The sequence below is a fragment of the Orycteropus afer genome, unplaced genomic scaffold (genome assembly GCF_000298275.1).
Source record: "Orycteropus afer afer isolate SDZICR_OR568_19922 unplaced genomic scaffold, OryAfe1.0 scaffold00289, whole genome shotgun sequence".
Classification (NCBI taxonomy): Eukaryota; Metazoa; Chordata; class Mammalia; order Tubulidentata; family Orycteropodidae; genus Orycteropus; species Orycteropus afer.
The window spans coordinates 1443677-1458013 of record NW_006921876.1 but is presented as its reverse complement, the minus strand read 5'-3'; the positions used below and the strand labels follow the sequence as shown (position 1 = coordinate 1458013).

Genomic DNA, 14337 nt, shown 5'->3' with positions numbered 1-14337 from the left:
CTTGAGGGAGTTTCTCCTGTGGGCCAGTTTCACTGCTAGCTCTCACACCCAGCAATATCAATAAAACTGATGATAATAATTAAGGCTATATAATCACTGTGTGTATTTATTTATCCCCAAGAAGCTTATTTTCCCTGGCCCCCATCATTACCTATTCCATCCTTTAGCTAGGTGGTGGGTGTCAAGTATGGCTCCAATAAAAAATAATAACTGCCCATGTTTCCAGTCACCTACAGCCCTGGACAGTTCTGCTCTCACCCTCACCTCAGCTCTGTGAGGTGGAAGGGGGGATGTGCAGGGTGGGGGATAATGTTCTCCCCCCCTTTCAGGGAGGGAACCTGAGGCACTAATCAAAAGGTAGCACAAAAAATGAAACTCCACATGCTAAATTGTAGAAGCAGCAATGTTTGCCTTTTTTTTCTTTTCTTTTTTTTTTTTAAGAGTCCCTGAGTGTCACAAATGGTTTGTGCTCAACAACTAACCTAAAGGTTGGGAGTTCAAACCTACCCAGCAATGCCGTGGAAGAAAAGTCTGGTGATCTGCTTCCATTAAAGATCACAGCAAAGACAATTCTATGGAGCAGTTCCACTCTGTAACATATGGAAGCACAATGAGTCAGAATCTACTTCACAGCAACAGGTTGGGCTTTTTGAGTGGAGCAAACAGTTAAGCACTCGACTAATGGAAAGTTTGACAATTCAAACCCATCCAGACTCATCTCTGAAGAAAGGCCTTGCAGATGGGTGATCTGCTTCCGAAAGGTCACAGCCATGAAAATCCTTTGGCATATGGGTCAACTCTGAAACACATGGCATCAACTTGATGACAACAGGTTGTTTGTCCACCCACCCCACCTCTCTCAGAAGAAGTTCTCCAGTTCTCTGTCCACCTTCCAGGGCTGCTCTCAGCCAACTCCTCAGAAGACAGATCAAGCCAAACACTTAACCATCCATCCAGCAATAAACGCCATTGTACTAAGTTTCCAGTAATGGAGTGACAGGAGTCTCTGGGTGCTGCAAACGGCTGAGTGCTAGATGCTAGCAGGACTATTAGCGGAAAGGTTGGTGCTTGGAACCCATACAGAGGAGCACTGTTCTACTCTGCATTAGGTGACCATGAGTTGGAATGACTCTAGAGCAACTAACACCAATAACATTGGGGTGACAGTTGGGCAAGTTTCTTTCCATCACTGAACTTATTCCTTAATGAGAAAAAGGATCTTTGTAAAGATTAAGGCTCTGTGTGCAGAAATGCACTACAAAATATCATTGTTTATAGTATAGTCATGCACCTCATAATGTCCATTTGGGCAATGTCTGAGAGCATACTTCCCTGTAGAACCTCTATAAAGACTATTACTTAAAATTTTACAGTCCATACAATGGTTCATAATGACAAACGGGCACTACTTTGTGACACACATCAAAACATTATTAATATTACTGTATTTTATGTTAAAGATGTTTTAGGGTATCTGGAAGTATTTCTTTAATGCTTTTTTGTGCATAGAAAGGTACACTACATATTATCTACTAAGACAAACATTTGACTAACTTATGTTAGATACCATCTGTACTTACTTTCTGATATATGTACAAATTTGACTTAAAGACAGACTTAGGAATCTTTAGTAATCTAAGGACTGCCTGCGTATAATATGCTGTTCACACAATGTCCAAATCACATAACAGAACGTATCATGAACGTGAAGCTCACATGACTGTATTAAGTTTTCAGGGATATTTGTGTACTTGGCTCAGAGGAATGGGTAGAATTTCAAATACCTCCAGTGATGAAGGGATGAGGATTCTGCTCAATCTCTCAGATCACCGTGGTCAGACTGCCAAGGTGTCTAGGCTCTGGAAGGGTATCCCAGAGAGAAGTGAACCCCAGTAGTTCACTGCGAGGTGAGTGGGTAGTGGTGATGAGTAACTCAGACTTCCTCTCGCTCTCCCTCCAAATCAACTCAGCATCCAGGTTTACCGCATCTCTGTGACCCAGTGTGGTATGAGATTTGCTGAAGCTTAGCCAAACCTTCTTGCAGTTTGAGCCTGAGACTTGACCCCTTTCATGTTCTTTTCCATTTTACAAAAGGGAACAAATGAGGTAAGAAGGAAGGACTTGGGAGAAACTAGTGATGAGACGCGAACACGATAAAATCCAGATTTCCTTCGTCCCTTTCAGTGCCGCTTTCCACTCTTCCTAATCTTTCCAATTAGGAAGGGTCTTCTAACCATCCTCCACATCCGCGAGGTCGGCGCGCAACACCCCTTTAAGGGGCGGACCTCTCGCCACTCTGACCTCGGCCCTGCCCCCGCTCCCAGGCCGCGCTGCGCCTGCGCCATGCGCCGGCGACCTGGGGTTGGGCAGAACCTAGTTCCGTGCAACTTTCAAGTGAGTTGCAAACTCCGCCCCGAAGGCCGGTGCAGGTGGCCCGAAGCACTGGGATTGCGAGGACCGGCACGAGCGAAGGCCACGAGCTGCCACCCCTGGCCTGGGACCAGCGGCGGCGTTGCTCGAGAGCCGAACGCCCGATTATCCGCGGCAGGAAGTGCCGGTCGGAACTGTAGCTGCCCGAAAGGCGTGGCAGAGGACAGCGCTGCCGGCACCTCGCTCCCAAATCGGCTTCCTCCTTGCTAGGGCCGCCTGGCCCCCAATCAGCAGGTCTGCGTGTTCTTTAGGCTCCTGGCACTGCAGTGTGAGTGGACGGGAGAGTAAAGGTTCGGGCGGTGGGCTCGGTTCCACTAACGGACAGCCAGACGCCCCTTCGGTTCCCGCATCTCCACTGTTCCCCAACCCGAGCCTCCCGCGTGAACGACCCTCTGGGCAACTTCTTGAGGGTCTCCCCTCGTCCCTGAGCTGGCAAGATGGTGTCCCGGATGATCTGTCGTCTGGTGGTGTGAGTATGACCGCTCTTTAGATTCTCCCTACCTCCAGGTACCAACCCGGCCCTGGGGTGGAATCTGGGAACGTCTGGTGGAAATTCTTGGAATGCCAGAAAGGGGACTTTTGAGCACCGTCACACCCCTGCCCCCCAACATTCACTGCAAGGGTTAACGGATCTTAAGGCATGCGTACAGGTGCCAAGTGCTTGACACAGATACCCCCTCCAAGTTTCCTTGGGTGATAGTAACTCACACACATATTACAGAAGCATACATGGGGTGGAGAGTCACAGGCTGGCCTGCAGCCCCTTTGCAAACACAAAATATGGCACCGTTGTGGGTGGAGAATCCAAGTTTCAGCTTCTCATCTGAGTAGTCACATGACTCACCATCCTGGCCTCAGCCTCCCCACTTTGTCCTGCTCCTCACCTTTTAGTACCCTGGCACCTGGCTGGAATATTCCAGTCTGCAGCATGGCAGTGCCAGGTCTGGTGGCCCTGGGCCTGATTGCATGCCCATGGGAGGGGACAGCTTGGTGCTCTTACCAGCTCCAGAGCCTGCCTCCCACCCAGTTCATTGAGTGGCTGTGTGCTCACTCCATCATGCACCCATGGCCCACTGGCACAGGCCTGGGCAGGCTTAGGATGTTTGTAAACAGCAGGGTGGGAAGGTGGCCTCCAGGGCACTGACTCAGGTGCAGGTTGTGCAAGCCAAGCGGGAAAAACAGGCAGGCACTGCCATCTCACATATTAGTGGGGGAGGTGGCCACCTGGCAAAGTGAGGGGTGGGATGTGGGGTCTCTCACCCTCTTCCTTTCCTTTCCGGATGTTCTTCCAGGCTGGTGTTTGGGATGCTGTATCCAGCTTATGCTTCCTACAAGGCTGTTAAGACAAAAGACATTCGTGAATATGTGAGTGTAGGGGTGGGGAAGAAGGCCTGGCTGAGGTAGAGTGGGTTGACAGTCTTGGGGGAGGGTGCATGTCATAGCGTTTGATGCCCACAGGTCTTGGTAACTTGCTGAGGTGGGGAAGCTCTGAGTTGGGCTTCCTCTTCTCCAGGGGCACAATTTGGTGGCATATTCTGAGTGGAGGGGGAGAAAGAAGGCCCATTCAAGTGGGTGTGAGTGGAGTGAGGGATGTCAGTCTGGGCATTGGGGTGACTCTGGAAGATCTTGTGGGTGAAGCCTATTAGGGGTGGGTCCAGGAATGAACAGCATTTTCTCAGAGGTGCCTGTCCAAGGCTAGACAAGCTGTTGGAAGAATGCAATAGTCAGTCTGGAATCTCTTGGGCTGTGTCAGCCAGGGTGAGGGAGGAGACTTAGCTGCTGACCTCTGACCTTTCTGTCCCGCACAGGTCCGGTGGATGATGTACTGGATTGTCTTTGCACTTTTTATGGCAATAGAGATCTTCACAGACATCTTTATCTCCTGGTATGGGTGCAGGAGGTCGGCAGGTTGTATGATAAGGATGGCCCACTCTTGGCCTAGCTCCCTACCTTACTTTGCTCCCCTGTGCTCTGGCAGGTTCCCTTTCTACTATGAGATCAAGATGGCCTTTGTGCTGTGGCTGCTCTCACCCTATACCAAGGGAGCCAGCCTGCTTTACCGCAAGTTTGTCCACCCGTCCCTGTCCCGCCATGAGAAGGTACCCAAGGGGGAGGTGGGGAAGGAGGCATAGGGGTGGGTGTGACTTCAGGACATTGGAAACATCTGGGTTCTAATCTCAGCCCTTCTGCTGTTTAATCATGGGACCTTGACAGGGCCTAGCCTTCCTCATCTGCCATGATAATCAAATAGGGGTTGCATGTGAATGACCTTTTAGAGCCATGATAGGAGATAGACCTGTGGTAGGGGATAGGGCCATGGTAGTTGGATGGGAGCTGGTTTGGAAATGGTAGAGCTGGGTGAGTGGGTGGAGAGCCCTGCTATTTGTATGTGTTCTGGTCCTAAACCTGTACCTCCTGGTACATTGTGGATGAGGGGAGGCCTGGGAGGCATGGCAACCAATGGCATCTCTGGGATCTGCAGTGGAGCAGTGACTCTGGCTGTCCATCTGAACTCTTCTTCCTCGGATCTGCAGGAGATTGATACATACATCGTGCAGGTCAAGGAACGCAGCTACGAGACGATGCTCACCTTTGGGAAGCGGGGCCTCAACATTGCTGCCTCAGCTGCCGTGCAGGCTGCCACCAAGGTGCTGGACCCTCAGCCCTCCAGCAGCAACCCCCCCCCCCACCTCACCCCAGGCTTTTTGGGTGATTCCAGGTCTCTGTCAGGGAGCTGTGAGATAGCATCTGTCTGCTGGAGGAACAGGGGTGAGAAGATGACAGTTGGGTGTTGGCAGGAGTATGGAGCTGGAAGTTTAGGCTTTCCTGGCTCTGACGTTGACTGTGAGCAGGTTGCTCTTCCTCCCTGGGCCTCAGTTTTCTGTTGGTGCCACAAAGGCATGGGACTAGATAGTTGCTGAGTTCCTTTCAGTTCTGAGTCTTGTGTCCCAGTGGTTACTCTCAGCTGAGCCCTTGATTCCTCTGGGCAGCTTCCCACTAGGAGCCCCCATCCCCACCCCTCCCAGATGATTCAGCAGCTCTCTTCCCTTCCTCACAGGGTCAGGGTGCACTGGCTGGCAGGCTGCGGAGCTTCTCCATGCAGGACCTGCGCTCCATCCCTGACACCCCTGTCCCCACCTACCAAGATCCCCTCTACCTGGAGGACCAGGTGCCTCGCCGGAGGCCACCCATTGGTAAGTGGACCCAGGCACTCAGAGCTGTCCTGGGAGGAGTGGCTTTCCTCCATGTAGGCTGTGGCTTCACTCAGGGCTAGAGGAAGAGCTGGCTAAGCCCTGGACCTCTAAATTGTACAGTGTCAAGCTTCACCTCACCCTGATCTCGCTGTCCTTCACACAGGGTACCGAGCAGGAGGCCTTCAGGATAGTGACACAGAGGATGAGTGTTGGTCAGATACTGAGGCTGTCCCCCAGCGGCCAGCCCGGCCCCGAGAGAAGCCTCTGAGCCGCAGCCAGAGCCTGCGTGTGGTCAAGAGGAAGCCACTGGTGAGGGAGGTGAGTAGCAAGGAATATGTGAGGGAGGTGGGTTTCCCTGGCTCTTCCAGCCCAAGCCTCTCATGGGATACCTTCTCCCTCTTCCCCAGGGAACCTCACGATCTCTGAAGGTTCGGACAAGAAAAATGGCAGTGCCATCAGACATGGAGAGCTAGAGTCTGAGGACTCTGGTCCAGTCTTACCTTGTGTCCTGCAGGGGACTAATGGCCATTTTGAGGGGATGTTTGGCCTGCCTGCATCATCAGCTGCCTCAGCTCTGCTCCTCCTGGCTTCTGCTGTTGGTTAAGGACCAAGGGTAGATGCTGCCAGGGGCTACACCCAGGGATGCATCCACAATGTACCAAAGCAGGCTGGTCCAAGGTTTTATTTATTGCCTTCCTCATCCCTCTACCTTCCTTAGGTATGGGACCAGACCTCCTCCCCGACCCTAAAAATGAAACCAAAAGCTATGTTCATTTAGCTATGTTCATTCAGCTATGTTCATTCAAAATACTTGACAGGCCTTTTCCAAGGCCCTTGTGTGTGTGTGTGTCCTGGTTGTATGCCTTGTGTTGGTGAATGAGGTCAGGCTTGTGAAAGTTTTGATAAATAAAGACATAAAAATGTTCTCCTTCTCCTGGTTTGTATCCCACTCAATCAAACATCAACCATCAGGCATTTATTAAACAGACTAGGCTGAGCACTAGGACTAAAATGACAGACCCTGAGGAACCCACAGTCTTCTGGAGGGGACAGAGCCATCAATAAATAATTACACTGAGGCAACGGCTGTGATGGAAGAGCTCTTTGGGAACTCTCTGAACAGTTCCCAAGTGGGGTCACAGTCTGAGAGGACCTCAGTCAGGAGGAGATGGTATTGGGCCTTTGAAAGAAAGGTGCAGTTGTATAACAAGTAGAGAAACCAGTGGTAGCAAAGGTGTAAAAGGTGATTGGGGAAGCACATTACTTGGCTGAGGGTGTAATTGGAGTTTTGTACAGATTGAGCCTGTTGTTGTTGTTGTTATGTGCCGTCGAGTCGGCCCTGACTCATAGCGACCCCTCCTTGGGTTTCCGAGGCAGTATCACTACGGAAGTAGCATTGCCCAACCTTCCTTCCGAGGAGTGGCTGGTGGGTTTGAACCGCCAGCCGTCTGGTTAGAGGCAAGTGTCTTAGCCACTATGCTACCAGAGCCTGGGGAGACCTAATTCTTCCATAAACTGGGGGTTTCCAGGTAGCACAGGGGCCATTGAGTTCCTATAACACTCTGGAAAAATCGGGAAACATTGTAACTTTGAAGAGTAGCCAGGAGAGGGCAGCAGCTGCCAGGGTCTGGGCTGTCCCCAGCTTCCAGGTCAAGGAGGGCGGGGTTTGGAGGCTGGCCAGAGTCTCGCCCTGCTGGGTCCTGGCCAACCGCTAGCTGGAGAGACCATGCAGAACTCTTCAGGGTTTCCAGTGGCCCTCCCTGCCCCTTGTGGTCACTGGTCCTCTGCCTGTGACATCCATGGCTCTCTTCTCAGCTGGCTCTCTGCTCTCTTGACACCCTGACACTGCCTAGGCTGGCTCCATCTCATCCCCCGTTCTAATCCCTGAAGCAGCCAGCAGCCCTCTACTGCCCTCTCCTGCCCCTGGATGCTGGTCTCACTGCTGTGTCCCAGGGAGGCTCCCCTCATCACCTACCACTGGTTTCTCTACTTGTTAATTTTATAGGCGCATGAGGAGTCCTTGGTATGTCTAACAAGGACTCCTTTCCTACTTTTGATTAAGTGAAGAGATGGATGAGAGGATTGGATAGGAATAAGGGAAATGGGTGGTAACCTGGAGTGGCCTGAGAGAGTGTGGATTAACTCTTGGTGTGGGGATTATCCATGTTTTATTTGGGGGGAGGAGCTTAATCTGCTGGGGTGGTTTAGCTCCTCACATATGGGGGTGTTGAGGCTTCCTATCATGGTGTTCCCTTGCATCATGGTGCTACCTTACCTCCACATTCATTCATTCAGAAAATCTTTCTTGAGTGTCTGCCATGCACCAGGCACCATACTAAATGATGTAGGGATATAAGAACCAGCAATGGCTTGCACTGGAATGCAATTGCCATGCCAAGACACTGCTCTAAACCCCTGATATATATTAATTTAATCCCAAGAAAGCTCTGGTAGCGTAGTGCCTAAGGCACTTGACTGCTAACCAGAAGGCTGGCGGTTCAAACCCACCAGCCACTCCTTGGAAGGAAGGTTGAGCAATCTACTTCTGTAGTGTTACCACCTCGGAAACCCAAGGAGTGGTCGCTGTGAGTTGGGCCCAACTCGATGGCATGTAACAACAGCAACAACAAATCCTCCCAATAATCTCATGGTATAGGTACTATTATTATTATCTCCATTTTCAAATGGAAAAGCAGGCACAGAGAGCAAGCAAGTAATTTGGCCAAGGTTACACAGCTAGTAGTGTCAGAATTAGGTTTAGAATCAGGAAGTCTGGCTCCTTAGTCAGTGCACTTAAACATTGCACAATACTGAAGTGAATAGGATGCTTCTTGCCTGGGAGGCAAGAAGTTGACTAACAGATATTGAGCGTTTGATGTGTGTCTGATTTTCTGCTGGGCATTTTATAGTCATTATTTCCTTGAGTCCTCCCAAGAAGACTGTGAAGTAAGGGTTATACCCATTTTACAGATAAAACCACTGAGGCTCAGAGAGGTGAAGCAATTTGTTCGTAAGTGTTCTGCCTGTCCATTAGAGACACTGTCTTCAGATTCGCAGCCTGCCCAGGGGTTGGCTTGGTATAAGTGGTCTGGGGGAATGCACACACCTGAGCTGAATGAACAAAACATGACTTGCAGAGCATATAATAAGCAAAATGAAACAAAAATTCAAAAGAAAGAAGGGTGGCATGAAGCCTGAAGTTGTGGGGTAATAGAGGAGGTTTCACTGGGGCTGAGTCTTCGTGTGCCCTCATTCCTAGGACAAGTGCTTAGAGTAGGCAACAGGGTTTCTTGGGTTTCTTTGCTGAGTTGATGCTTTCTCAGACTCCATGATCTCCAACTCACCCCTCCAGCCTCATCACCAGCCTGGCTGCCCCACGAACCCTGCCTTCAACCATGCAACTATTTCTGCCTCCTGAACACACCACACTGATTCCAACTCCAGGCCATTGCCCAGGGTGAATGACCATCCTGCTCTCCAGTCTTGCTTCCTCGGCCTGTCATGGTCATCTTTAAGACCTGCTTTCTCCAAGAAGTCTTTCCTCACTAAGGGACCCCTCCTCAAACTCCCATGGCTCTTGATTCCTGGCCCCATGCTGAGCTCACAATGCCTTGGGCTGCACTGGGGTGCCTAACGCTTTCCTTCTCTCTTCCAACTGGCTTTCCTTACACTCCCTATGCTTAGTGTCTCCAACTTATCAACAGACTGTTGCATGCCTCTACACATCTGGTGCATGCTGTTCCCTCTTGACATGTTCCCACCCCAGCTCTCTGTTCTTTTCCTATTTGACCTTCAAAACCCCACTAGGATATCACCTCCCCTGAGGAAGCCCTCAGAGACCACCCAGATCCCTCAGAGTTGACTGTTCATCATCTCTTGCACAGATTTCTGGTATAGTCTTGAGCACATTGTACTCTGTCCCCTATTGTGCTATGACTTGAAGAAGAAGAGATTTGCATCTTACTCACTTTTGTGTCCCAGCTTGGAACAAATGGTAGTTTAACAAAGTGAAATATTTGTGTAAATGTGTGGCTCTATAATAAAGGCTGACTTATTCTCTAAGACTTCTGAGCTCTCTGGAGCTCTCCTGATTTCCCCAGGGTGGGGCTGAAGCACTTTGTAATCATTTGTTAATAGGCCTGACTCTCCCCACCTCCCCCCCCCAACCATCACCCCACACAGAGCCTATACCCAGCACAGAGCCTGACACTCAAGAGGCCTCAATGAATATTTGTTGGTAAAAGAAAAAAATCCACTTAAGTGACTATAAGCTCCTCAAGGGTTAGGATGGCCATGTCCTTTTGACTTTGTGCCTTGTCTTTTCTTGGTGTCCACCACAGAGCCTTGAAAATGCCAGAGTCTCTGTAATACATACTTGGTAAATGGCTGACTGCAGTTATATTGGTTCCAAGGCAACTTGGGGCCAGAGGGGGAAGAGCACAGAGAATTCCAAGTTCTGGGGCATTTCTGGCCAAGCAAATGTGTGATCCTGAGGCTTGGGGCATTGAGTGTTGGCTAGTGTTCCCTCAAAGCCTATGCTGTCCCTCTGAGAGTTACCAAGGCCAGCAGAGGATAAGGTCTCTGGTCTACCCTTTACCCACTCTGGCCTAGTCTCTAAAGGAAGCCCTCAACCTTCTACTTTCCACCAATGGGCCCTCTGCTTCCCCAGGCAGGGTCAGGTTTGGACACTGGTTCCACCAATTTGCCTGGGACACTGATATTCCAGATTCCATACTGGGCACTGGGTAGGCAGAGGAAACAGCCAATACCAGCCCTCTTGGAAGCAACACCTCTGATTGGTTCTGGTACCAGCCCCACTGGGTGTGAAGCCTGGGCTCACTCATCAGCCTCCCTACCCACTCCTTGCCTGCTTCTGATGAACTCCTCTGTTTCCTCCAAGATCCCAGATGCAGATGTCTCCTTCATTGTCTGTCCTCCCTTCTTCCTTCCTCCACCTCCATAACATCACTTGGACCTTCAAGGTTGTTCCTTTGTCTCCCTGCCTCTTCATAACCCCTCATTGTCCCTCTAGGCCTGTGGCCCTTTCCTGTCCTTGTTTGTCTGTCTTTCCCTGCTTCTTGTCTCCATGTGCCCAGCATACACATGGCCCCACTGCTATATTTTTAGTTGCCACTCTTGGCGGGCCTCTTGTTTTGTTATTAGCCTCTTGTTTTAACACAGCCCTAGCCCAGGCTGAGTTGGGGAGTCCTAGTTGACATCACCCTACCCTTAAGGCATTTGAGGAGATGAGCACTCAGGCTCTCACCCCCTGTCCCTCACCCAGCATCAGGGACTGGGACATCGAGTAGCTGAGTAGGGGACAGAAGCCAGGCAGAAAGATGATGCCTGATGCTCTGAAAATCCTGGGGGCTAAAGCTGGTGTTCTAGCAAAAAGGTCCTGAGCCTAGGGCAGAATGGAGGGTGCATTCTCTACCAGGGTGGTTAGATCTTAGGGGTTGGGGCTGGAGAGGAAGAAGAAGGGTGGTTGGGGAGGTGCTACTGAGAAGAGGAATTAGGTCAGGGATGTGGGTGGGTGGGCAAGAGGGGAGGCTGGCATCTGCCACTGAGCTTCCTCCTGGCTCCAAAAGCATCTCCAGATTTCCCTTCCTCTTCCCCCTCCCCCCAGGTCCTGAGAGAATTCTCTCCGGTATTCCCCCTCCCCCAATGCCCCGCCCCAGGCGTTGCCACAAGGGTGGGGGATGGGGTAGGGGGAGGCCAGCCTCAGCTGTCTGAAGGATGGAGGGGCTGGGGAAGTAGGGCTAGGTGCCCAGACGGCCGCGTGTGTGGGAGGGGATGTCCTCAGATGCCCTCCACCCGGCAGTCCCCGCTCTGACGTGGGTGCCCCCCCCTCCCCGCCCGGATTAGTGGCAGCTTGGCCTGACTCTCCGGGGCTCCTTCCCCCGCCCCCGCCTTCTGCCCTCCCCTGGGCAGGGGGCTGCTCCACCCGAGGGGCACTGTGCTTGCCCAGGTAAGGGGCTCTGGGGACGGTGTGAGGGCAGCTGGCTCGTGAGTGCTGCTGTGCTTGTCAGCATGAGTGTGTGTATCAGTGTGAGTGTGTGTGTGAGTGCGTGAGGGCTTGGTGTGGGTCCGGGGCTGGGCCCACACGCATCTAGGGGTGTTGGTCAGTTTGCCTTTGTCCGTGAGTCTAGCATTGTGTCCATGCTTTGTGTGGCTTTCCTTCTGTGTTTGTATCTTTTGTGTGTCTCCTCAGCTCTTCTCTGTCCTCAGATACAGAACAGCCGGCTACAAGGACTCTGTGGGCCTGTGGCATAGGCTCTGAGAGCAGGACAGGGAGCTGAGGGAGGGTGGAGGGGGAGTCGTTGTCTCCCTCTTCCCCTATGAGCCCCTGGGCATTTTAGGAACCTGTCCTAAGAGCCCTGGTCTAGTCCAGGGATGGTGACCTGACAAAGCAGACAAGGCAACTGGGGGTGGTGGGGATTGAGGGAAGGTGCTTGTCCTGCTCCCCTGGGACAGTCCCCATCCCTTTTGGGGATGACGGTGGCAGGCCTTCAGGGGTTCCACCTTGCCCTGCCCTTTGGCCTCTTCCAAAGCCCCAAGCCACAGGACTCTCCCACTAGCTGCGGCTGCTGAGGATGGAGGCCAGAAGACACAAATGGGGGACCACAGGCACACTCCAGTCAACCATCTTCATTCCTGAAGCCAGTCTGAGAATGAATGGGAGGCTGGGATTGGGGGCCTTGGGATTCCCATTTGCTTTAGATCCTCTACAATCATTTCTCCTGGCAAACTGAGGTCTGAGCTACCCCTCAGGGGAACTGGGGAAGGAAGAGAGTTAATAACTCAGTCTTGTAAACAATCCCTGCCAGCCTGCCCTTCCACAGAACTGGCCTCTGGGGGGAGTAGAAGGGGCTCAATGAATCTATGCCAACATAGCCCAAGTCCTGCCCAGTGCCAGCCCCTGCAGAGCCCCTGTCCTTGAGACCCTTCCTCCTCTCCTCAACTAGTGAAAGGCCTCCTTGCTGTCTCTCCAATTTCTGGGGACAAAGGTTCCCTCCCTGACTCTTCAAGGCTCTCTTCTCTGGGTTGGTGGTGACTTGGGACCAGGCTGGAGGCGTCAGCCCTCTCCTTAGACTCAGCCCTCTCCTTAGACTCAGCCCTCTCCTTAGAGTAGCCTGTTTGGGGATGGGGAGGGGGACAGCGCCTCAGTCACAGTCTGTGTGAAGGCAGGCTGAGGATGGCTTTCACTGAGAGGCCGGCAGTGGAGGGGTGAGAGGTGGGTGCCTGAGGGGAAGGGAAGCGCCCTTTGGGCGTGTGGGTTTCTGTGTGTGTCTGAATCTGTCTGTGTGTGTTTGAATCTGTCTGTTTGTGTCTGTCCTCTGGAACCACCCCCGCAGAGGAGCCGGGATGCTTCCTGGGGTGGAGGGTGCCCTGCTTTCCCATTTCCTCTCCTACTCTCTGCTCCCTCCCAGGAGCCACTCCCATGGGCTGCTCTCCAGTGCTGGGCCTGGAAGCACTAAGAACACTAGGGATGGGGCATACCCCCAGAACTCAGGGACAGTAACATATCCCAGAGCTCAGCTGGTCCCGCCACCTGTCTTAACACTAGGTGAAAACGAAGCCTTAGAGCAGGGGCTGACTAGAGCTTAGGCCATCCCAGAATTACTAAGGTAGGACACTTTCTGCCATTGGACCCCAGGAGGGAGCCTGGGTGGGGAACGGAGAAGAGCAGCTTGGCCAGGTGAAGGGGAGGCAGGGCAGACACAGGCCAGCGGAGTGTGCTCATGTGCCAGCACTGGAGAGGACCAGGAGAGAGTGGTCCAGCAGGCACAGGGCCGGGCTGGCGTCGGTCAGGGCACCCATCACTGACCCGTGAGAACCCAACTGCCCCTGCCAGCTCTGGCACTAACCCCCTCCCAGCCGGCCCCGCCCTAGCACCCCGGGGGGCACCCCGCCCCACCGTGGCCTGGTCCGGCCCCTCCCGCCCTTTGCTCCAGTTCCCGGGCTTGGCACCTATAGTGGGGGTGCTGCCCGCCTGCCAGGCTCCGGGGCCGGGCCCACGGGAGGGTGGGGCGGCTGGGAAGCTGGCACGCTGCCCCAGGGGAGCCTCTCTCGGCAGGCGCCCGGGTGCCGCGGGGGGGAGGGGGGAACAAAGGGCTCATTCTCCCCGTGCGCAGCCGGTGGCATCGCCGGGGCGTTGGCGGAAGCCCCCGGGGCTCGGGAGGGGGCAGGCCCAGGCGGGGCAGCCGAATCACCGGCTCCTGTTTCCCGCAGGGTGCTAGAGGAGGAAACCGGCGGAGCAGCTTCCCCACTCCTCAGTTGCGCGTCTGGCGATGGCGATCAGAAGTCCTGCTGCGCTCTCTGCCGCGCTCTCGCTCCATTAGCCGCCCTGCGCTGTGCTGCGCCCTCGCTGGTGCCTCTCTCCTGGGTCCCGGGATCGGCCTCCTTTACAGGCACGACCCCCTCCCCCTGCCCCTCAGCCTTTTCCCCCACTCCGCCATCTCCGACCCGGGGCGCGCGTTCCCCCCGGCCCGGCTCCCTCTCTCCCTCCGGGGGCACCCGCTCCCTAGCCCCGGCCCGGCACTCCCCGCGGCGCAGCACGGAGTCTCGGCGTCCCATGGCGCAACCCACGGCCTCGGCCCAGAAACTGGTGCGGCCGATCCGCGCGGTGTGCCGCATCCTGCAGATCCCGGAGTCCGACCCCTCCAACCTGCGGCCCTAGAGCGCCCCCGCCGTCCCGGGGGAAAGAGATCGA

At 53.5% G+C, this 14337-nt stretch overlaps 1 protein-coding gene across 1 annotated transcript; it reads left to right on the top strand.

The window, feature by feature from the left end:
- Positions 1–2867: 2867 nt before the first annotated feature.
- Positions 2868–6097, top strand: REEP4 (receptor accessory protein 4). Its single transcript, XM_007950810.2, has 8 exons — positions 2868–2899; positions 3723–3795; positions 4239–4315; positions 4409–4529; positions 4965–5078; positions 5489–5624; positions 5788–5942; positions 6032–6097. Exons 1-8 carry the CDS (start codon positions 2868–2870, stop codon positions 6095–6097), a joined length of 774 nt encoding a protein of 257 aa, XP_007949001.1.
- Positions 6098–14337: the final 8240 nt, after the last annotated feature.

What these genes read in the sequence shown, in the direction of transcription:
- REEP4 (XM_007950810.2), top strand. Translation starts at nt 2,868, where the DNA reads ATGGTGTCCCGGATGATCTGTCGTCTGGTGGT. An exon ending in ATGATCTGTCGTCTGGTGGT is followed by an intron (nt 2,900 to 3,722) that starts GTGAGTATGACC and finishes ATGTTCTTCCAG; the next exon opens with GCTGGTGTTTGGGATGCTGT. An exon ending in CCCTGTCCCGCCATGAGAAG is followed by an intron (nt 4,530 to 4,964) that starts GTACCCAAGGGG and finishes TCGGATCTGCAG; the next exon opens with GAGATTGATACATACATCGT.